The sequence below is a fragment of the Ochotona princeps genome, chromosome 4, assembly GCF_030435755.1.
Source record: "Ochotona princeps isolate mOchPri1 chromosome 4, mOchPri1.hap1, whole genome shotgun sequence".
NCBI lineage: Eukaryota > Metazoa > Chordata > Mammalia > Lagomorpha > Ochotonidae > Ochotona > Ochotona princeps.
Genome location: NC_080835.1, coordinates 11,195,431 through 11,220,197, shown reverse-complemented (window position 1 = coordinate 11,220,197; position 24,767 = coordinate 11,195,431). Strand labels below are relative to the sequence as shown.

Genomic DNA, 24,767 nt, shown 5'->3' with positions numbered 1-24,767 from the left:
ATAGAGCAGGCATCAACAAACTAAGGCCCATGGGCCAAATTTGGCCATGTCCACTCATCTACCTAATCTCTACAACTGCTTTCCTATAGATGTCAATAGTTGTTGCAGACATCTTATGGTCCACCAAGTCTAACATATTTACTGTTTGGCTTTTTCTAGAGAGAAAATTCTTGGTATAGAAAGTTCATATAGGGCCCGGCGGCGTGGCCTAGTGGCTAAAGTCCTCGCCTTGAAAGACCCGGGATCCCATATGGGCACTGGTTCTAATCCCGGCAGCTCCACTTCCCATCCAGCTCCCTGCTTGTGGCCTGGGAAAGCAGTCGAGGATGGCCCAATGCATTGGGACACTGCACCCGCGCGGGAGACCTGGAAGAGGTTCCTGGTTCCTGGCATCAGATCGGGCTCACTTGGGGAGTGAATCATCAGATGGAAGATCTTCCTCTCTGTCTCTACTCCTCTCTGTATATCTGACTTTGCAATAAAAAAATAAATCTTTATTAAAAAAAAGAAGGTTCATATAATGCGTATGACTATAGTTTCCCATTCATATATATTTACATGACAAATCTATAAAACTCTGAGCCTAACAAAATACAGATTCTATTCAAGTCCCTGATAATCATTAATGAAATTTAATTATATGAGGATATAAAATAAAACTCAATAAATTCTAAAAAGTAAATCACACAGAATGTAAGACCATATTCTTATATTATATGGAATTATACCAGGCTTGGGAATCTGTATCGGTATAGTACATTTTTATTTTTATTTTTACTTTTTATTAGAGATAGCCCACTCACTGAATCACTCCCCAGATGCACAGGTTGGGATGGGGCTGGCTAAGTCAGGGGCTAGGAACTCAATCCAAGCCAACCACATAGGTGCAGGTATGCAACTTATCAAGCCAACACCACTGCCTCGGAGCGTCCCATTATGGACCCTTGTCAAAAAGTGGAAAGCTGAAACTAAAGCAGATGTGTCATTGAAGCTAACAAGGGGAACCATCTACAGACAGCATGGAAAGAAGAGAACTGGGGGATACCCTAGATTTCCTGCTTTGCACCCTCCTGTCTCTGCAGTGTCTCCCATTGGTCATGGCCAAAGGGAGCCGACTGGCCCAGAGCCTTGTAAGATCCAACCTGCAGAATCGGCTCCCCAATGTGGAGAGCAAGAGAAGGAAGAGGAAGTGAAGAGAAACAAGCTACAGTCTCATACTACAAGGAAGTGGGTGCCAGCAAGTGAACATCTGGATTTCACAAATAAATCTCAAAGCCAGATATACAGTGAAACTACCCTTGTTTGGGCTGCTTTTTTTTTTCTTATTGTATGTTCTGACATTAACTTGTATTTCTATTGAAGCCTTGGTGTCCTAAGCTTGCAGAAAACAAATGGTTACTAAGAGCCTGTTTTATACCAGGTCTGATGTTGTCTGGGTTGTTTTGCGTTTTTTTCCAGGGCTGGGAGCGGAAAGAACAGGGAGCAGGATGGATGCTCACTGGGCAACTTCCTACAACTGGAATAAACTGGAGTTCACATTCATAAATAGTCAGCTTCTACCAAAACAGAAAGTGCTCCGAGGAGAAGGTTCTAGAAACACTGCTGATAGCACCAGAGCTTTTTTCCTTTGTCCTGTGTGTGCACTATTGCCTGCAGTTCTGAAACCAAATAAGGTATGGTGTAGCACTTCTCACTCAGCATGTCCTTCACGATCTGTGCTTTAAGCCCCTTCACTGGCTTCCCAGTATGCTGTCCTGTTTAAAAAAAAAATGATAATAACTGCAACCTATAGCTGAAAAAACACAAAATTAGCCTTTTTACTTTTTGCAGACTGTCTACTCTGCTTTGGCCAGGGAAAAAATACAATTTAGCAAATAAATCTGTTCCAACATGTAACTTTTTTTTCTTTTTTACTGTTATTATTCCCATAACATAGTTTTGCAGGTAGAAGGACTCCCTTCTCAGTTTCCCTCCCCCCACCACCACTGTCCCCCATATTATTACACTAGGCTGGCCCTCCAGCAACAGTCACAAGTCCAACATTCTGCTATTCATGGTAGGTATATGTAATGGTATCATATTGTCAAGGTATAGTTAACGGTTTCATTGGGGTAGAGATGCATACTACAACATATCTTCACTTCCCAGTATGCTAGTCTCCATCATCCAGCTAGTCTAAGAAAATATATGCATATACTTGCTTACCTTTATAAATATTTGCTTCGTATTTTGCACGATGGCTACCTGATTGCAGCAAGAACACATAGTATTTGTCCTTTTGGGACTACCTGATTTCACTGAGCGAAACGTTAGTGAAAAAAAAAATACCTCCACCCACTACATGACCTGTGAGCAAATGTGAAAAGAAGTATATAATCCATGATGGGCGCCCAGTCTTGGTTAGCCCCAATCACAGCGCTGATAGTGCTGGAATTTTCCTTCAGTTTTCTCAGATAGGTTTTCACTTTTGTGAACTAGGGTGCGTATCTGGAAATAGCCAGGCCAATGCAGCTGTAATAATCTGGGGGCTATTTATGCTGTTTCAGGTGACAAAGGACACGCCAGGGCCCACCAGCCTAAACAACCCAGCTAGAATCCAGGTACACTGAGACGCTGCAGTTTGCTTATCAGAATTCCAACTCTGCTCAAAAACTGGATAATGAAGAAGGATGTCAAAACTAATAACAAACACACAGCAAATGATTGCCAACGGACTGGTAATAATTACCTCATATGCTCAATTTGTAAAAGTAGTTAACTTTAAAAATACCTGTAGACATTGCGGTCCTGCATATTGGTGATATACACGAGCTGCGCCTAATAAATAAAAGTGAGAGAAAAGAACAAGGAATGAATTTTGGTTACTACAATATGGGTGTTTCTAGACACCCAGAGCTAAAGGCTATTTTTCACTTCTAAAAGGGACCAGTATTGGCATATCTCTGAGATCTCCTTTCTAATGCAGAGGAACTGCTAGACGGGAAGTTCAAACCTCAACACAGCAGCCAAATACGAGTAACCCTTCTCTGCCTAAAACACATTGAAACAGAGAAGTGGCCCAGAAAACAAGCAAAATGGGTCAGGAAAAGTCCCTTAACCGGAGGAACCTAACCTAGGTAACTGTTCTGTGAACAATTCTACATTTAGAGAGAGACAGTGTGTGGATCTACAGGGTGGTTGGCCATCCATCCACTTATTTATGGAAAGAATTTTTACTGTGCACCTGTCACCTGGGAACGTGACACTCAAAAAGCAAACCAAAACAATCAAATAAAGACTGTCTGCGTGAGAATTTACAATCTGGTGGCACACAAATCAATATGAAAAATTAATCATGGGCAGGAGATGAGAGGTGGAGGAGAGCAGGGAAAATACTCTTGCATTGATTAAGACAGGAGTCACCGAGAGGAGGACACCTGAGTGAGGGGAGTAAATAGACAGCCTGGAGAAACACGGTCCAGATGGAAGAACAGGCAGGAATCACCCTGCAGGATCTGTGGAACACAGTACACAGGCTGAACAGAGCGAACATGTCCATACAGTGTACAGTTTATTGGGTCACTTTCTAAAGTGAAAAGGGGCTCTAAAAATAACTCCTACTACATAATTTCAGTTCATTCATTCACTCATTATTTTGAGAGAGAGCTGCCCATTCTGGTTGTTCACTTGCCAAATGCCCATGTCGACTGGGTTTAAGCCAAGACTGAGACTAGGAACTGAGATTCAATCCAGACCTCCTATAGAAGCAGCAGGGACCCAATTATGAGGCCCACCACCTGCTTCCTGCCAGGATGCACATCAGCGAGAAGCTGGAACAGGAACCAGAACAAGGACCTGCACTTAGTTATCCAGAGGCATCTTAACCACGACACCAAACTCCCACTCATATTTTTAAAACATTATTTAGTGATCAAAAATGTGATTTTAATATATGCTATGCCTGTGAAATAATTCTATTAGAAACTTATTTCCCAATATTCTAAAATGTTCTAAATGACATGTGCCCATGAACATTCAAGCAATTTTGTAAAGAATAGTCATATTGGCTATAAGAAAATCTGAATATCAGACAAGTAAATCATTCTCCTATAATTATGTACCCAAATTGATTAATCAGTCATTTTTAAAATATACTTTATTTCCTACTCACTTATACTATTTGCACGTATTTATGGGTTAGTGTGATAAGTAGGTGCATGTATTTAAGTGTGTTGCTCAGAGTGAGGCAATCTGGCACTGCCAGCTCCTCAGACCTTTGTATTTCTTGGCACTGAGAACCTTTGAGCTCCTATCTTCTCATTCTTTATAAACTATGTGAAAGCTTGTGTGAAGTACAGCTGCCTTACTATGCTGTGAAACGTGCTGATTTCTCCTAAAAAGCAGCGCTCTGGCTGCCTTCGTCTAACCTCCCTTTCTCTTTCCCCCGTCTAATGCTTCCTTCAAGCTATTTCAATAAAATCAACTTTCTTTTTATTCGCTATTGCTGCCTCTAGCACTGTGCTGTGGAAAATTTTCTGGAAAATATGTTTTAAAATATGGTGTCGGGAATCCAGGTAAGTCTGCTTAGAGATGTGGGTGTCTGAACCTCCCAGTTACATGCCTGTGGCTGGGAGAACCTGTGCTGGGCCAGGCTTCCTACTGGGGATCCTAGCTCCCCATCCACCGCTGCCAAAGAGTGCACCAATTCTGGGCTTGTCCAAGCCCGAGGTCCGAGAATTTCCTCCTCCACAGCCATCATGCTGTGGGCGGAATCGGGGACGGCTCTGGGGATGCTCAGGATCATGGCTCCACCCTGTTGGTGGGTAGAGTCCAGGTAAGTCGGCTCAGTGGTGCAGATGTCCAAATCTCCCGTAGGGCTGCGAGAACCCATGCAGGGTCAGGCTTCCTGGTAGGCATCCTAGCTCCCAGTCCATCAAGACAAGCAGTGATGAATCTTGAGCTTATGAGCTTCGCCTGCTGGCTACCCAACAATAAGCGTGGGGATCTTGGGGGTTGGAATTACTGCCTAGGGATATCCATGGATAAGGCCACAGTACGTGCAGGTGAAGAATGAATCCTGAGGGACACTCAATAGCAGGGCCACTGTACTTGCAACTAACTGAGGGGACCGAGACCTGGTGGCTTGGAGGGGAGAGACCGGAAGATCTGGGCCGCAGCTCCCAGTAGTGTACATGAAGTTTGATGGTGTCGTGGGCAGGATTGGGCTGGGCTGCAACACCCATTGGTTTGTGTGTTAAGACAGGGCTAGAGACAGAACTGATCCAGCAATTACAACCACCAGCATATGCATAAGCTGATTGGGATGACAGACTATGAGACTGTGCCAGACACCATATTGGCAGGCACACACACAACAATCAGGTCTGTGATCACCTCAGATGAAGTCTCTGTGGGGATGCCCCCAGCTGAATTGCTGGACTCAGAACCCTAACCATGGAAAGGATTGCAGGTTCCATGGTCTGATCATGGAACACATGTGTCAGAGCTGGGCCTCCTCAGTTGCTCAGACAGAGCAGTTAACAGCATATCCAGGAGCACTGAAGGGTATGGCAGTACAATGGAGTCTACAGAGGATACCTGAAACCACAACAGAGGACAGAACAAATGGATCAACCACCCCAGCCAAGTGTTGGCACTGAATAAGTGGGCAAACGGAGACTCTAAGGTGGACTATGTCAACCAGTAGATTCCGGAGAAATTTCATCATGCTTGGAGTGTCGAGATCAGCAGTAACTCAGAACTGCTGACTTATGAAAACCTCGTAAGCAGGACCCTCAGAGCCTGCCCTACATCGGAGACCGTGAGGTGGGTCAGGTACCTGTCCACCCTCCCAAGGTGCAGAGGTGTTTGGAAGGCTGGGTGTGGCTTCTCTCCTTGTCTCTCCCCTCCCCCAAGATACAGGAAAGCAAAAAAGAGAATGTGGAAATGGTGATCTTGCCCACCTTCCTGTAGCCCTTGACCCTAATCATCCTAATCAACTATGTAAAAATCATCAAAAATAATTTATAAATAATAAATATCTTTCCTTTTGGAGTAAAAAAATGGGGTCATTTTCATAAAACTACAATTTTCTTCAAAGTTGTGTTTTATGATTAAAATATTTGAAGTTGTTTGCTCTTTGATGCTGCTCTACAGTTCTTAATTGAGAAAATTATCTTGTTCTAGAAATCAATGAGCCTCTAAGTTTGCAGCAAATTCTGCTAAATGGAGAATAGTTTCAACCCTGTTTTTATCTTAGAGTGGGTGAGTAGTTCAGACAGCTGTTTACACAACAGCTGCCTTCCTGCCTCTTCCTTTTCTCAGTAATATTCCTGTAAAACTTCCAACTGTCTCTGTTTATAATGGTTTTTAATATTTTGCCAAATACAGATGCTTCAAAATCACAAGATTTTCACAACTTCATTCTATTCAGTGAAGGATACAAATTTTTTCATTTAAGATTAGGAGTCAAAAAACCATCAAAGTCAAGATTTTCCTGAAGCACAATTTCCAGATTGAGTAATGAACACATACGACCCCTCATCTTTTGGTTGATTCAATGTCTTCTCAGCTTTTGCAGGGAGAAATCTGAACTGTTTCCTTTTTGCAAGATCTACTCTAGAAACCTACAGCTTGCTGAAGGTCTCAAAAGCTGGACTTTGATGCTACATTTTTTGGTGATTTGATTCAAGACTTCCAATTGCTTCTGGATAATAACAACCTAAATTTGGATGACTTTAAAAAGTGACTTCTCCAAGGCTCGCAGGCATTTGCAAAATGCAACTAATGACAGCCAACACGGAGAGAAAAGACACACAGCAGTGCTGAAATCTTTCTTTCTGTTGGATACTTGTTTAAGCCACCAAAGTTTACAGATCAGTTACTTATACACTCTGTATACACATTTACTTATGCACTCTGTATAACATTTGCAAGTTTTCATAACTGTGGTTGCTGTATGTTGATTTGTGAGACTGTGGTTTGTTTGGGCGCAGTCGTGAATTCTGTCTCATCACAGCGAGTACCAAGCGTATTTCTATTTCTCAGGTTTTGAAGCTGCTATTACCACAATCCTGTGCTCCACCAACATTTGCATTCATCCTGTCACCACAAAAACTAACCTTTTATCTTCAATAATAAACTTTACAACTAAATTTGCAATGTCATTAATGTCAGATGTTTCACTTTATAGCAGATAGTGAACTGCCAAACATTTGATTTTGATTCTTTCAATTAAATCAAATAAATGGGAATCAATTTGGAGTGAACATATTCTCTAATTGAAGCTTCTGCTGCACTGATACAAAAAGGATGTTACCTGACAATTTGCCCAGGGAATCAATTTACTAAATTGAAAATGTGCCCAATGGCTGTAGGAGAGGTATCTGATAGCAATGCAAGGTGTCCTTCACAACGAGGCAGAAACACCCACTAAGAGCTGCCCGTGTCCGAGTGTTCTTTCTGACACATCCACTGACTTCTCAAGTAGATGCCAACGCTTCTTTACTGCAACTGTCTCTCGGGGTTTGCAAAAGGATGATGATACCTCCACTCATCTCTGTGGTAGATCTAATTGTTGACAAGTATATTTTATGCAAGTTACACATTCATCGTCAACTTTAAGAAAACTGAACAAGTAGTTTCAGTCTTGGCTCGTTTTTGAGCAAACTGCTGAAAGGGTTTATTGTAACTTTCTTTTAAAGTGTTACTAAATAAACAGAGCTCTATATATACAAATAATCTCCAAACTTCTTTAACAAGAACATTGATTATATTATGCCCACAGCGAGAATGTCTACTCTTTACTTCCCAAACATGATAGCAAAACATCATAGCATAATCTCCCATGCTCTTCTCTGACTCTGCATCTCACAGATGAGTACAGAGACCACGGCAGGGAATAAGTGCTGGGACACCAACTGACCCACAACAGAAAAGACACACCTGAGACCACAGAACTTAGCTACTTCTGACTTCTTGCACCCAAGTTTTAAGTTTCTACATCCAGCACTCTGCATGTTCTCCTTGGAGTGACGCTGGCTGGTTAGAATTTCTTTTATCATTTCTCTGAGTTATCATGAGTCAGCTTTGGACTTCGCCACATTAAAAAAAGAACTCAGATCACTGCATATGTGTTTTTCACACAATTAGTAAGATTATGGAAGAGGGAAGAACTAAAAGCAGGTCTTCAAAACTAGCAAGAAAACTTAAAAGAAAAAAATACCTGTTAATAGTAAAGTCATTAGAATATCAGAAAAGGATGCAAAAATCGAGTTGTCTTTAGGTAAACTAGGACATGTGACGGTGCTTCAAAAAGTTAATGGCAAATAAAATTAAAGATAACACTGGAGCCGGACATGGTGGCCTAGTGGCTAAAGTTCTCATCTTGAATGCACCAGGAACCCATATGGACGCCAATTCTAATTCCGGCGGCTCCACTTCCCATTCAACTCCCTGCCTGTGGCCTGGGAAAGCAGTCGAGGACAGCTCAAAACTTTGGGACCCTGCACCCATGTGGGAGACTGTCGGGAGCACTGCACGAGTGCCCTAAGATGGCACTGAGACCTCTCCTCCCCTCGGAGCTTGGCGGTACACAGGTTTCAGGAAGTGCCTTCTGATTGGTCCATAGCTGCATGCTTAGCGCGTGTGCTATGCGTGATCAGAGCTATGGTTGGCATGCCTGCCGCGTGCGTCAGTGACCTTTAAGCTGATTGGACTAGGATTGTATTTAGCGGTGGGGGTTCCAGGAAGAAACGCACAGGACAGGAAGATGGAGACAGAGACGGATGGACGGATGGACGGACTGAGACGGAGGACAGGGTATGACTGGGACGGACGGATGGATGGACAGAAGAAGACTAGGGGTGACGAGGAGATTGGGGAATGAAGCAGAGAGAAATGGAAGAAAAACAGAAGGTAGTGGAAGTCGAGTCGACCGGCTGGGAAACGGACTGGTTGGAAAAATAAAGTTCCTCAAGAAACAGATCCTGGAGTGTCGGGTGAATTCTTCTGTGGGACGGAAGACCCCGACAGGAGACCTGGAAGAAACTCCTGGCTCCTGGCTTCTGGCTTCAGACTGGCTCAGCTGTGGCAGATGCAGCCATTTGAGGAGTGAACCAGTGGAGGGAAGATCTTCCTCTCTGTCTCTCCTCCTATCTATATATCTGCCTTTAATACAAATAAATTTTTTTTTTTAAAAAGTTAACACAGAAGTGTATACCTGGCCTGACAGTTGACACTTGTGTCCCATGTCATATATAGTGTTCTAGTTCCAGTCTGAGCTCCACTCCTGACTCCAGTTTCCTGCCGATGTGGTCCCTGGAAGGCAGTTAACGATGACTAGGGTAGCTAGAACCTTGCTGAGGCCAATGCGGGCATCTGAGGAGGGAAGCAGAGGATTGGGAGCTCTGTCGCTCGCTCTTACATGTTAAAAATGATAGTGCAGACCATAAGCAGGGAGCTAGATGGGCAATGGAACAGCCAGGGTGGCCATTTGGGGAGTAAACCAGCAGATGGAAGGTCTTTCCCTCCATTTCTCCTTCTCTCCTTAAGTCTGATCTCCCTTTCCAATAAATATAAATAAAACTTTTTAAAAAATGATAGTGCAAATTTTTCATGAAGCTCCTGGTGTCTTCATTATGATCACCCCAAAAGAGTCAGTGTAAAAGCAGCAGTTTTCGTTTCAGATGAAATGGGACTCACTGTGGGGTTCTGAATTTTAAAAACTGCAGGAGAGTGGATATTGTGGCTCAGTGAGTTAAGTTCCCACCTAGGAATGTGGGCTTGAGTCCTCCCTACTCTGCTTATCTGGTCCAGTGGCTTGCTAATGCATTGTTTTTTTAAAAGATTTATTTATTTTTATTGGAAAATCAGGTATACAGAGAGGAGGAGAGACAGAGAGGAAGACCCTCCGTGCATTGTTGCTAATGCATCTTGTGAGGCAGGAGGTGGTAGCTCAAGTTTTCATCCACATGGAGGATCCAAAACGGAATGCCGGGATCCTTGCCTTGGGCTAGTACAGCCTGGCTGTTAGGGGATCTGGAAAATGACACAGTAGATGGGAAATCTCTTGCGTCAGTCTCCATACTGGCTGCTCTGCCTTAACAAGCATTTGATAATAAAGCTGTTAAAAATATTTTTAATAGCATCGACCAGCTTAAGTTTTTAAAGGATCACTCTTTAGATTGCATGGAGGCAAGGACAAAAGAACAGAAGCCTTTGGCTGTGACCCAACAGGAAAATAAAGACAACAGCTCCTTAACAGAAAAGTCTAGATAGAAGAACCGGGGAGGCTTCTATCCATAGTACAAGTTTCAAGTCTGTGATACTGGCTGTTCCACACAGTAGACAAGAATGAATCAGGGTATCATATTTCAAGAACAGCAGCTACTTAATTCCTCTTACACTACCCATCGTTAACAAGCAAACCTCAACTTATAATGCAAGTTTGCATAAATTTCCCCATAGGACGAAGATACAGGTACCAGCAAACACTAATAACTTGACAGTTTTAACACTAACCCATAAACTAAGCAAAATGTTTCTGTTTCTGTTCTATATATATACAGAACACACACACACATACATCATATTTTTAGTGAGTTTACTTAGCATTGGTTCTGAAAAGCCAAATCATCTCCAGATAAATTAAAAACTGAATTTCATAATCTGCTCAGCAGAAAAGACCTGTTTACCCTGGCCCAGGCCTCCCCTAAGCAGTCCTGGCCTGAGTGCCATTCTAGCCAAAGTGCAATAGGTATCTCTGATGGCCGGATGGTAACAGTGGAATATTCCAGGTGACTCAGGCAACGCTTGGCCTGCTAACAGGTCGCCACAGGGAGTGCAGGGGCCCACATAGTTCTCATACGCATTCTTCTGTGGTGATCTTCTCAAGTCTTCTCATTACAAACCTATATCTCAAACGCTCAAAGATACAGAAAGCTTCAAAATACGAGGATCCAGTGAGAAGGCTTTAGTTGCAAGCCAAGGAAAGAGGCCCCGGGGGAAAATCAGACCTGCTCTGTCCTGACACCAACATCCAAACTATCTTCATCTTGGCCCTGGACTATTAGTCTAGAGAATGGTGAGAAAAGTTTCTGCTGTTCAAACTAACGAAACAACCCAGAGCAAAGCATTCACATATGCACACCAAGTCTTTAATAATGAGGGGTTATTTTCTCTTTTCTTGGTATGAATGACTCCTTTCAAATCATTTTATACTGGGTACAGTTGGTTTTCAGAAATGTACTCAGAGCTCTATACTTAAGGCACAATAAAAAACGAAAAGTTTACCAGCAAGGGCCTGGTGCTGTCCTCGGCGGCAGGTGTTGATGAAGTTTCTGTTTGGTTATCCTCCTTTCTGGAAGGCTGATCCAGGGGAAGAGAAGTAGAACTGGAATATTCATCGCTATCCTGCAGGGTGGAGCGTTCCAGTTCCTCCAACAAGGCATCTTTGTCATTAAGAAACAAATGAATCATAAAACAGAACATGCGAGTCTCTGGAACCATTTTCCCCTAAAATATTAAGCCTCCCATCCCCATGTGTCACCATTCATCTCTCTTCTTGGATAAAACTACTTTTAAATACCTTCGCTTACTCTTATTTCACTCTAAGATTTTGCTCTATTCTACCAGGAGACACTTAACCTCTCCACATAGTGTAGCTGGTTCATTATTTTGTATAGTTGCATTCAATTTCATAGTCTTCCTCTTGAAATCTGATGCCTATACAATGTCGTTCATGAAGACGCTACTTTCTCTGAGGTTCAAGTGTCCCCCAGCCTCCCAACCTTCCTCTATTAGTTTCTGTGCCCGACTCATAGGATTGCAAATCAACCTCTACAATTCATTCACTGATTTGAGGGAGTGGCACAGCCAGCCTCACAGGTCTTTGGTTAGACGACTCAGGAGGTCTTCTGCCTTCCCCATAGAAGACATTTGGATGTTCAGACTTGTCTTGAGAGCTTTCTTCTCCAGGAACCGGAGGTTCCAAGGAAAGAGGAACTACGCCCTGACTAGAGTCTGCTATGCCATCATAAAATCCCCCAAACACATTACTTTGCAGATCGCTGGAAGGAGCGTAATGAGCACACAGAACCACCGGGCACCTGAAGGAGAGCTAGAGATATGCGCCTCTCAAACGTCAGTACAGAAGAACCCTCATTCCTGACTCCTCCAAGAGCCCTGGAGTTAAGCAATAGGTCCTGGCTGCTGGCTGTGACCTTTGTACCACCTCAGTGGCAGTAACTGACATGCTGCATGTTGGGTGGGCAGATCCAGCTTTAGGGCTTCCATCGCAATTTCTCCTTTCAGTTTTGGGAATGCTCTAGAACATTAACATTGAATGTATTAATTTTTATTGCTTATTAAAGGCAGATAACTCACAAAGATCCCCAAGAAAAAAAATTCTCAGTATTTTTCCTATTAGAAAAAATAAATATTACTGTTTTCCAAAATATGCCAGGAAAAATGTTTATCTTAGTGATTATTCTTTATTCTGATTAAATTTTTATCTTGATTATGTTTTTATCCCAAGTGCATTATAAAGCAAAGTGTAAACTTTCTTTTTTTTTTTTTTTCCTTTTGAGATGCGGAAGGGAAAAGCGGCCTGAGTAGAAAACTGAAAGCTGAGATAATACAAAATAAACAGTGATACAATCAAAATAGTCGGGGTTTATTACTCTGGCAGTTTGATAAAGCAAACTGACTTTAGAAGTATTATTGTGTACCTCTTGTTGTAATGAAATTACTAGGGATGTGAATAATCAATAAAAATTATCATATGATACCAGTTCCACTTTAGATGCTTCATTGGATCATTCTAATACCTCAAAAAGGATGGTATTATTTGTACTCATTTTGTAGGCCAACAAAGAGACAATGGTGTGCTTGTGTTCATGAATCTGGAGCCCGGACTTGCCCTGGGGCTGTCCTGTCGCTAGCCTCTGCATGTCTGAAGGCCAGCAGTTCCAGTCCCCATTGCACAAGAACTCCCTGGGGGATCAAGAACACGACATCCACCCTGCAGCTGTCTCTTCATCTACGTAAGGAAGTAACTGCATTGGAACAGTATTTGTCAAATGGTAATCCACCAGCGGATCTCTAGTAAATTTCTTATCACAGGTTAGTTTTTAAGTTTGAAAAACACTGGGTTAGGTTAATCGCAAGGACCTGTCTAGTTCTGAATTTCTCCGTAAGGAAATGAACTTTACAGACCATCAAAAACAAAAACAGAGCAGACTTCCATCTACTTATGTTTTGGGGAGGAACAGATAGTTCTATTCTACTGCAAAGGCAGAGGAACAGAGATGGATACAAATAGCAAAAAGAGCTCCCATGTGCTGGTTCACTCCCCACATGTCCACACCAGCCAGGGCTGGCCAGGCCCGAGTCCCGAGCTGGGACTCCACGGGAGTCTTGTGGGTGAACAGAACAAACTCATCAACTGGAGGCATCACCTACCCGGAGTGCCTAGGACCCAGGAACGGAAATCAGAGTGCAGCCAGGCCTAGAAGTGAGGCCCTCTGACGTGGGAAGTGGGCCTTCAAAGTGGTGTGTCAACTGCTAGTCGAACGTCTGCTTCCGAATACCAGATGGTACAAAGAAATACCTAACCATTTTTAATAAATGACGTCTTCCATAGACTTTTCTGTCTTACATCTTAGAAAAATGCTGACTTCTCTGTCCCATCTTTGAGATCTGAGCTAAACGGTTCAGGCCTAACTATTTCTCAACAATACATTGGAGTGGGATAAAAAGAGAGGAAGAAGGAACCCACATTTTCAGATACTTCAGAGGCACAATTTCAACCTATCAATCTGATTTAATGACTACACTTTTTAAAAAATGGAGCATTATATATGTTTTAGATGATACTTGATAATACTAAGTATTTTTCATTATTTTTTTTAGATATGCTAGCATTGTTTCACAATATTGAGATTACCCATATGGTTGCTATGGTGTGATGCAGGTATTTTGGTGACTTGTATATATTTTATAGATTAATGCTAAAACATTTATAATGAAATCATGCAACATCTGCAATTTTAAACAATAAAGTATAGAAGACATGGGTGGTACACACGTGAATTAAGACTGATAAAAAAGTTGATTGCTCAATGTTTGGAGGGTGTATCTGATTTCATTGAACTATTTTCCCTTTTTATATATTAAAATTCTCTTTGATAAGCAATTTTTAAAATAAAGAAAAGGGTCCGGCACAGTGGCACAGCAGGCACCAGCATCCCATAAGGGCACCAGTTCAGGTCTGGCTGCTCCACTTGCAATCCAACTCTTCCCTTGGGGCCAAGGAAAGTAGCAGAAGCTACAAGTCATGGGGCTCCCTACACCCACATGGGAGACCCGGAAGAAGCTCCTGGATAGGCCCAGCTCCGGCCATTGTGGCCATTTGGGGAACGAATCAGCAGGTGGATCTCTGTCTCTTCTTCTCCCTCTGTAGCTGCTTTTTCAATAAAAACAAATAAATAAATATTTTAAAAAGAGATGGAGCTGCCGGAGTCCAGCTCCAGCCGAGGTTCGGAGCTCGGGAAGGGTGCGTGGATGAGGCGTGAAGAGAGAAAGAAGGGAGACGGACCACCAGATTCCTTGATCGTAGTGGACAAAGCGAGAAAGCTGTCCGCTTTATTTATACAGAAGCAGTACAAAGTTTTTTCTTAGGGGCATATTGACACAGCTTCAGGGGGACACAATTTACAACTTCCTGAGAAATGATTGAGGAAGGATTTCACATTCCTTGCTTATCTTGGCTTGCCAGTCTTCATCTGCTCTCCTCAGGTCTGGGCTATAACCTAGGCGCCATCTGTATCAACCAGACCCCTATCTTGTATGAGTTAAAAGGACTGGGGCCTTGTTCTACGGGGATCAGGATTATTGACATTAGTTGGCCATAGGTCTGTAAGCTCACAGTTTGTTAACCAAACAAGTAAAGCAAGGGTAAAAACGGCGGAAAGAATTGCAGTTAGCAATGAGCTAAGTTACTCTATTTAAGTTTCAACTCTACAATGGGTGAGCGAGTGTTTCCAAAGACAATTCTACAAATTGTTTCAGTATTAGGCAAGGCATTATCCATTCCAACGTTGCAACCAAGAGTTTTTCAGTAGACAACACATCTTATGCAGTAATACACTCCTAATACAATTCTTGTTCTACTTATCTATCACTAAATGGGAGAAATACATCAAGAGAGAAAAAACATGAAGATCTAAGACAAAAAGTTATAAACATTACATTCCTCTACAACTGCAGGCTCTACAACTTCATAAGTGATCAAACAATAATCAAAAATATCTCTTTATGATGTTAGTGAAAGCACCCTATATTTCCTTTAGCTAAAAATTTATGAAAACAACTAAAACAGCTACATTTTCTATATTCTAAAGAATTGCAAGGACAGGCTAACCTTTAAGACCACAGTAACTATATTTTTTGCCTTAGCAGGATAGGCTTCAGGGTTACAGTAGCTATATTCTTCGTCATAGCAGTATGGCCTTTAGGGTCATAGTAACTATATTCTTTGTCATAGCAGAATGACCTTTAGGGTCACAGTAACAGGATAACTTTTAGGGTTCCTCTTATCAAGCCATTCCCCAGAAAGCATGATAAATATCTGGGCCAGATTTTCTGGCAATGGGTAAACAGCACAGACTTAATTATACTCCTGTGTGTAGTTAAAGGCCCACTCACCAGGACATCCTCAGTAACATTAACTCTTAAGCTCACATTGGTTGTAAAAGCCATCTCACAGGGGCAGACAATGCCTCAATAGATTACATAGTGGGGTGGTTGAGAGTCCATGCGAGGGGGAGTGAAAACTGCGTCAAGGTGGTCAGAGATGAATCCACTTAGCCCTGCTAAGCAGCTGGTAGCTCCCCGGGCCCTGCCAGTCAGGGAGCTGTTCTCTTCACACCTTCGTGTTATACACACCTACTGCATGGCCTGCATCATTTCCCCCTTTCTTATTAAAATTAAGCTGAAGGATGCGCAGTTCTCTGCGAGTGGCTTGAATCATGGAGCTCAAACGTCGGAAGATGACTGGGCCAAGAAACAACACAAAAAGGAGAACAATTAGCGTGATACCCAAATTAGTAAAGAATGAAGAAAATGTCTTATCAGAAATAAAAGATGAAAGAGATTGTAAAAATTGATTGGCAATGCCTCTCGTGGAAATGGCCTGAAGTTGAGAGTGAGAGATGGCAGAAATCTGGGCATGTAATTCCTGGATGCTAAGAGTAGTAGAGGTACTATTCCATACACCTTGGAGATGAGTTTTAACATCATTCCAAGAGATGTGTGAGTCATTATAAGGAAGAGGAGTGACACAGATCCACTTATAAATATTATGGCAAGAGGTACCAAATCTGGTTTTTAGGTGTTGAATTTCATTGCCAATATAAATCACTGCCTCTTCTAATGCATTTATCTTAGCCTCTAGATCTGTCAATACTTCCCTATGAACTTATTGCACCAGCTGTAAGAGGCCCAATAAGAGTAACAAATGTAGTGAGATCCAAAGATAATGCACAAGGCATGGACAAAGTTGTTGAATACAATTCCAAAGTATAAACAGTAGCAGCATCATACCATAGTTCAGGCAAATTTACAGCTAACATTACATATGAGGACTTTCTCAAGACACCAAAAGTACCAGGCATCAAGTAACAATTAAGACAGTTGGTAACAATGCACTAGTACAAATTACAGTGTATACAGAACCATCTTCAGGAAAGCTGGAAGGAGCTTAAGGCTCCATCTGTAAGGGAGAAATATCACTTATCAACAGTCCTTTTGGAAGTGGCTTGAGTTCTGTGCAGAGATGTCTTCCGTGGTAGAAGGTAGTCAGCAGATGTACGCATGATGTGTCCTCATGGCAGGTGTTGATCTTCAGACTCGGCCTTTATCTGTTGATCTCAGCAAGTGCAGAACTAAGGCTAGAGAAACTCTTTCTGTTGTTTTGGCCAGAGGGAGGCAAGAAGGAGAGATAGCACCCTGGTACCTTACTTACTATTCTTTCTCTGGGCCTCTGGGAAAGTGGGATGTAGAGGCACTCTTTGGGATGTCAGGTTTATAAGTTAGCCATACCTATATAAATGCTGGAGATCTGACTGTATATTCTGAGAGGCCCTTTGGAGTTTTTGGAGAGGAAGTATAAGAGAAGTGAAGGAAAAGTTAAAATAATTAAAAATAATTATATAGATCACTCTCAGTAACAATATCAGGTGAAAACCATCAAAAAACAGCCTTAGAAAATATTTGCCCAAAGGTCCAATGTTTGCTATAAATTTAAAATAAAGGCACATACCAAAGTAACACATTGAAAAAGGCAATGAGAGTATAACATGAGAAACCTGGCCATAAGTGAACTTAAGCAAAAGCATATGGCTGACTAAAAAACATTTTCAATGATAGTCTGAGATTTAAATTAAGTGAGCCAAAAAACAATATTAGCTTAGAACAATAAAGTAGCTTCAATAATGATCTAAGAGCTTTAGACATTTAAAATTATAAATTGGTTAGAATTACCCCGTTGTTTGTAGTAAAATAAGTTTGCATGGTCATTAGATGGTTTACAAATATAGAATAGGAAATGGATTATAGTAAAGATTTTACTAAGATGGCTTAGGGAACATATATCAGACAAGTATATCTGTTCTTTAAATAATTTTTGTTACAAAACCTTTAAGAGTTAGTTAAAATATAGTATTTCCCAACTAGCAAATGCAACAATGTATAATAACAATCAAGAACTGTTTTGTAATAACTGTAGCTGGGAAAAATGGAATAAAACTTAGATCTATCATGTACCCATTTCTCATCTGATCTCAAGGAACATTGAAGACAAACAATAAAACAAACACACACACACACATATACATTCTCCCTCTTTTTTTTTTTTTTTTTTAACTGTAGAGGAGTATAAAAGAGTAAAATTTCAAACAATTTTAACAAAAAGACGTACAGCAAGACAGACATACGTGGCCACCACACTCATTCAATTTTAAATAGCTAATGAGCCATGACTTCTCATATGGATCGTGACTCAAGAAGTTGTGTTGCATGCAGTCCTCTCAAGTCCCAGATGAGTACTCAAGACAAGCAAATTTGGATGATGAGGTACCTGTATATAGGCAGAGGTCAGTGCAAATCCTGCGAGCCAGGAAGCCAGGACTGGCAGTGGGGCCGTGTTAATCATCACGGTGGCCTCCCCAGACTACCGAGTCAGGCTCTAGAACTCAGGATGGCTACTACCTTCTGACTGAGGCCTTCAAAATGTTACAAAGTGTACAAGAGATCATGTTAGATAAATTTAGGATTAACTAAGGCGCCTTTATAAACCAAGCTTGGTGATAGCAGTCCTGACCTCTATCATTCAATAAGATGTTGTTTGGGTTCAAATCGCGGCACACAATTCCCTCTCTATGCAAAGCATCGAGGGCTACCACCATTTCAGCTGCCCATCTCTGAATGCAGCCCTCTGGCATAGAAAACCTGGAGTTTACTGCTAATTTTTTGTCAAGGTCCTCAAAAATCTGATGTATTTCCTTGTCTCCGTCTAGTGCAACCCCACTTTCTCCCTTAACCTTGGAATCTTTCTGGAATAAAGCAGTAGCTTCTTCTTTAGCCAAATCATCAGTCTGATCTGAAAATAGCAACACTTCTTCTGTTTTGAAAGCGTCTGTGTTTGTATCGTAGTCATTAGCACCTGAGAGTGAGTTAGAAATATAGAATAAGTTCTCTTCTGTGTTGTCTGGGGCGGTGGCAGGCTCTGGCCCTCCAAGATCTTGAAGCTCCGGCCCTGCGCTCTGTAACCAAGCCAGGTCTCCCGGACTGCTCTGATCAACAGCCGTGACAAATAAGCTCCCGAGATTCTCCTGTGCGTAGTGTTTCCAAAGACAATTCTACAAATTGTTTCAGTATTAGGCAAGGCATTATCCATTCCAACGTTGCAACCAAGAGTTTTTCAGTAGACAACACATCTTATGCAGTAATACACTCCTAATACAATTCTTGTTCTACTTATCTATCACTAAATGGGAGAAATACATCAAGAGAGAAAAAACATGAAGATCTAAGACAAAAAGTTATAAACATTACATTCCTCTACAACTGCAGGCTCTACAACTTCATAAGTGATCAAACAATAATCAAAAATATCTCTTTATGATGTTAGTGAAAGCACCCTATATTTCCTTTAGCTAAAAATTTATGAAAACAACTAAAACAGCTACATTTTCTATATTCTAAAGAATTGCAAGGACAGGCTAACCTTTAAGACCACAGTAACTATATTTTTTGCCTTAGCAGGATAGGCTTCAGGGTTACAGTAGCTATATTCTTCGTCATAGCAGTATGGCCTTTAGGGTCATAGTAACTATATTCTTTGTCATAGCAGAATGACCTTTAGGGTCACAGTAACAGGATAACTTTTAGGGTTCCTCTTATCAAGCCATTCCCCAGAAAGCATGATAAATATCTGGGCCAGATTTTCTGGCAATGGGTAAACAGCACAGACTTAATTATACTCCTGTGTGTAGTTAAAGGCCCACTCACCAGGACATCCTCAGTAACATTAACTCTTAAGCTCACATTGGTTGTAAAAGCCATCTCACAGGGGCAGACAATGCCTCAATAGATTACATAGTGGGGTGGTTGAGAGTCCATGCGAGGGGGAGTGAAAACTGCGTCAAGGTGGTCAGAGATGAATCCACTTAGCCCTGCTAAGCAGCTGGTAGCTCCCCGGGCCCTGCCAGTCAGGGAGCTGTTCTCTTCACACCTTCGTGTTATACACACCTACTGCATGGCCTGCATCATGGAGCTTCTTTCCTATTTTCTAAGCTTTGCTCTAAACAGAAAGTCAAAAATCCTCCTGAATCTTTGTAAAATCTTACTAACAGTTCGCATAGAGCTTACAGGGGCAGGGAGAGCAGAGCCCTGAGAGTAGGGAAGTTACCCTTCAAGCACCAGCTAAGCAAAGCGGCTGAAGTTCTCCTTCTGGTCATAAGTTAGCAGGCTGCCTTCTTCCTGCTTCCTGAGTGTACATATACCCAACACCCCAAGATCATCAGGCCTTCGGCCAGATTCTGCTGTTTGAGGGTGACTGATCTCAGTATGACAAATTCAAGATTACGATGGGGGTGGGGCTGGCAAGAGAAAGGGAAGTACTCATCTAAAAACCCTGAAAATCATTGTATAATCTTCTACTTGAGGAAATCAAATGATATGTATGAACACGAGAAAAATCAAGTGAGGTTTCTTGGGGGGCGAGGTGATCTCCACATGCTGTGATGACTGGGAGCTGGGGACTGCTCCTGCTTCCTTCTGCCTGTCATCTCTGGGTACCGCACAGAGAGGTACAAGCGGCCAATCTCCAACCCTGAACTGCAGAAAGGAAATGTTTGCTCCCCTGATCTAACAGGTCTGGGACATTAGTCCCCTGCAGGCTGGAAGCACACACACATCAGCTGGGCTGCTGACCATCAGAGGGAACCAGCAGCATGCTGAGATGTGCCTAACTGTAATAACCTACACACGTCAGTTTCCACGACACTTCCTACTTTCTACAGGGCTGGACAAGATTCCTTTACCATCCATGCTGCTCAGGAAATGCGAAACAACACAAATTTTAAAATCTGGGCTATTTACGGATCAAAACTTGTGAAACGACAACACTTCTAAAACAGAAGAGATGGGAGCCTTTGCCCCTAGTGGCTAAGCCTCCCACTGGGACAGCAGTCTCCATATCAGAGAGCCTGGGAGCCAGTCCCAGCTAGGCTCCTTCAATTCCAGCCTTCACCTGAAGTGCACTGGCAGCCAGGAGGTGACTGCTCAATGAGCTGTGTCCCTGCCACCCACGTCAGACACCTGGCTCGAGCTTGGGAAACGAACCAGAAGATGGAAGCTCTATCCCTCCATGTCTCTCAAATAAAATAATAAATAAAGAACATCTCATGGCTTGATTGATTTTGGTGCTACTGAAAGTAATACTGAATTAATTTCAGATGGTTGCTGCAGATATGGAAATGATTACAATACGTACAAATGTCTAGTTTTAGCCCAAGTCATTGAATAAATCTGCATAAAATTAGGTATCTTTACAGAAACAACTATGCACTCCAATAGAACCCAAGACAGAAATTACAATTCTCCCAAAACTCTCACAGAACAAGAGCCTGGACTCGACTTCCAGTCTAAAATCAGCCTGCCCTGCCCTAGTACCAACATAGTGGTAGGTAGACTTTGCCTCCTAAATAGCTCGAGAGTTACTAAGCGCCTCCTTTTCATCTTAACACCTCTTCACTCCAATTATTTGCCTTTGCTGTTTCCGCTGTTTCTTCTGCTCTCAAATGCCAATTTTTTAAAAGTCAAAATATAAGATGTGGCTTTTATGGTGTCTGCTTCTAACACACGAGCCAGGGAGACCATGGAATCGCCACAGCTTGGACGGGCACTGGGTACTGTGAGTTACTTCCTGCTGAATGGTGAGAAGGGCAGAAATGAAGGCTGGCCAAGGCACACCTGACATGGCCCAAACGTCTGAAATCATGGCTCAGGGCTCCGCAGCTGGTCTTACTTGCCTTGAAGCAGAAGGAAGTACATTTTCATGTCATAGTAATCTGAAGGAACATTCGGATCTTCCCTGAATAAAAAGCTCAGCCACAAAAATCACTGGAGTTCTACACTGTCTTGATCGAATACCAAGTCACAGAAAAATGTAAACCACCTTTCTCCAAATTCCGCAGAACCCTCATTCGTGCAAGTCTCTTCCGTTTCTTCTCCTCCTAACACTTTTTGCCAACTCCTGATTCTTTTTTCATTTTTTTCCACCCATGTACCATAACTCTGCAGTTGCCTGGCTGTGAGGCCAAACAATGATTTCCAGGAGCCCTCAAGGGGGAAAATGCCACAGGAAAATGTCAACTTTGGAAAAAAAAAAAAAAAAGATTGTGAAATGATGCAGTTCAAAGGTATGCTGTGGTCAACACTGAATTCTCTGCTTATCACTGCCAACCGTGAACCCACACCGTTCAACAGTCTTAGTTCCTCTGTTCCCTCCTGCCTGAACTGAGGGCAAAAGTGAAATTAAAATCTCCTGCCACTAGCCTCCGTCCACTCTACCCACCACGCAGCCAGGTGGTAGCTGCTGCTGCGTGCCCCCGTTTCGCCTCCAACAAGCAGCTGCTCACTCACCCAGCTCCTCCATGGCCTGGCCCCCAGGATGCTCCGGCCTCACCCGCTGTGGAGAACTGCTCTGGGGTGTGCTCCGCAGAGGACCACAAAGGAACTGAGCGGGAAGGCGGCACGTGGCCCTTAGCACCCTTTTTTGGTGACTGCATTTGCTTAGCACTTCCTCTCCTTTGATTTGGTGCACTTCTTCTACTTTTTAAGTAGGTCACGGCTTTCAAAAAGGAGACTTAGAAAAACGGGTTGATAAGATCTGAGTTCTGGTAGTGCAATGGCTAGGGTGATAAAGATTCTAAATCAATCTTGTAAAACTTAAGCAACGTATGCCTTGAGTTCGTGGGAATAGATGGACACACATGGTGGTGCCTCCCCTCCCGCCCTCAAAGATACACGTCCTGCTCTGAATGCGCATCTGCCTTTTTGTCCCCTTCCACAAACCTGGGGGACCAAAGTGGAATATTCTTAAAATTCTCTTAACAGTTAGTTAACACTTAGCCCTTTTGGCTGTATTTACTTAGTTATTCAGACATTACGCTCACCTGCCTTCCTTCAAAACTGGACAAGGGTTCATGTTTCTATCTCGGGGCTGACCGAAATGGATCAGGACACAATGTCAGGAGTCATCAAGAACAAAACCCGAAGGTTTTAAGACATCAGGACTGCACATGCTTCAATGAGGCCTGGCTGCAAACACCTGGGAACCAGGCTCCCTGAGAGCTGCAGATCCACTCCTTACCATATGCTGTGACTTCATCTACCTTCCATGACATAAAACCTAAGAAAGCTTCCTGGGAGCTGACCATATATAAAGAACTCTAACCGAGGCTTCGGCAAATAGCTTCGGGGACCACATCAGTTCTAAGACAACAAAGTTATCATTGTTTCGCCACACAGTGGTCTTAAAAGGCAGAAGTCATCCATGAATACTTCACTGTCAGTAAGATTCCACTTTTAATGGAACTCTGTGTTACTTTAAACCGCCATTGGATGTCAGTGCTGTTCCAAAAGTTAACGCTCACTGGAAATGCAATTTGAGAAAATTTCCATTGATGCTATCCCAGACCATTTTTACAACTAAAAATGACATTGCAAAAAGTCAAAATACCCTAAGATACTGAAAACAACTTTCCCATCTGAAGTGGTAAACGGAGTCCAAACATCGCAAAGCGAAAACGTACTTTGGCAACTGTCGGTATTTACCAGCGTAACGAACATGAAATGTAGGGCGGGATACCCAGCTCTCGTTTCCGAGGCTTAAATCGTCAGAACCCAGCGAGCTGTATTTTCCAAGGGCCAAGCAACCGATTTTTTAAAAAGAAGGCAGGGGAGAGGCTGGCGGCGACCCGGGGGAGTCGGAATCTCCCCGGTGACAAAAGAGACACCTCAGACACGCCAGCGGTCACGAATGACTTGAGCCCGCTTCCTGCGCAGCCCAGGGGCGCTGACGAACCGCACAAGCCGCAGGCCCCGCGGCGGGGTGGGGGACGGAGCTCCGGCCAGCCCGTGAGGGTCGCTGCGAGTCCGCGCGGCCGGGGGACCACGGCCCACGCCAGCCCCTCGCGTCCCCGCAACGCGTTCCTGAGTGGGTCTCGAGCAGCGGGCTCGAGTCCACGCCTGCGAGGACCACACCAACGGTGCAGGCGTGAAGGCCGGCCCGCCCTGAGGAGGGATCATCCGCCCAGCCAGCAGGGTCAGCTCGCCGGCCACCTCCGGGCTCCAAAGTCCTCCCAGGTCACGTGACCCTCCCGGGCGGTCCCGGCCGCCCACTGGCTGCGCACTCCAGCTACGACGTGAGCACGCATCCCGACCTAACCCGGAAACACTCTCGGGGAAAAAAGTCAACCCCGGACGGTCGGGGAAACTACCTTTCCCGTCGCCAGCAGCTAATCTCCCGGCATCCTCTCGGCCCCGGCCTTCCTACATAGTTTTAGCGTCTTGATAAACAGGACTTCATCTCCCAGGATGCTCTCGGCTGAGCGTGGCCGTACGCCTGCGCCAAGGCGGGTCCTCGTGACTCCCTCGACCCCGCCTCGCCTCTGCCGCCGCCATTTTTGCGGAGACTTTTCCTCCGGCTGCCGCCTGGGCTTTTTTTCTTAAAGGAGAAGCGACAACTCAAAAAATTTGCCCTCTTCTCCCCGCGAGACGTGGCGACGCTGGGGGACAGAGAAAAAGCAGAGACAGGGAAGTGGGGTCGGGGGTCGGGGTCGGGAGACGGAAGGACAGCCGGGCTGAACTTGTGTGGCCTTCAGGAAGGACAGAGAGAGAGCCCTTGTGGCATCTGCAGGTCCCGCGGGGAGGCAGGTGCGCGCGCAGCCCGTGCGCGCGAGGCGGGAGAGGCCGGGCTCGGGCCCCGAGCGCGCGCCGGGCTCAGGAGCCGGGCTTGGCGGCGGCGGGCGGGAGGAAAGGTCACTTTGGGGATTGTCGCGAGACGCAGCCGTTTAACGGCGAGAAGGGGTGCGCGGGGAAGGAAACCTCGCGCGCTCCCCACCGGAGCTGCGTCCTGATTGGCTGTGGCGAGGGTCGCGGGCGGGAGCCCTGCCCGGGGGGGCGGGGCCAGGCCGTGGCTCTCGCCTTCCGATTGGCCGGCT

At 43.8% G+C, this 24,767-nt stretch overlaps 1 protein-coding gene across 2 annotated transcripts in view; it reads right to left on the bottom strand.

Moving 5' to 3' along the window:
* Positions 1-24,499, bottom strand: part of LPXN (leupaxin) — a 54,725-nt gene extending 30,226 nt beyond the window's left edge. The window contains exons 1-3 of one of the 2 annotated variants that reach the window (XM_058662995.1): positions 24,045-24,499; positions 11,272-11,429; positions 2,771-2,817 (exon numbers count right to left, since the gene is read on the bottom strand). In XM_058662995.1, the coding sequence (XP_058518978.1) occupies positions 2,771-2,793 (23 nt within the window). In that variant the 5' untranslated portion in view covers positions 2,794-2,817; positions 11,272-11,429; positions 24,045-24,499. Of the gene's footprint in view, positions 1-2,770; positions 2,818-11,271; positions 11,430-22,185; positions 22,373-24,044 lie in introns of those variants that run through there. The other variant, XM_004585284.3, reaches the window with a different exon arrangement.
* Between the last annotated feature and the right edge of the window lie 268 nt (positions 24,500-24,767).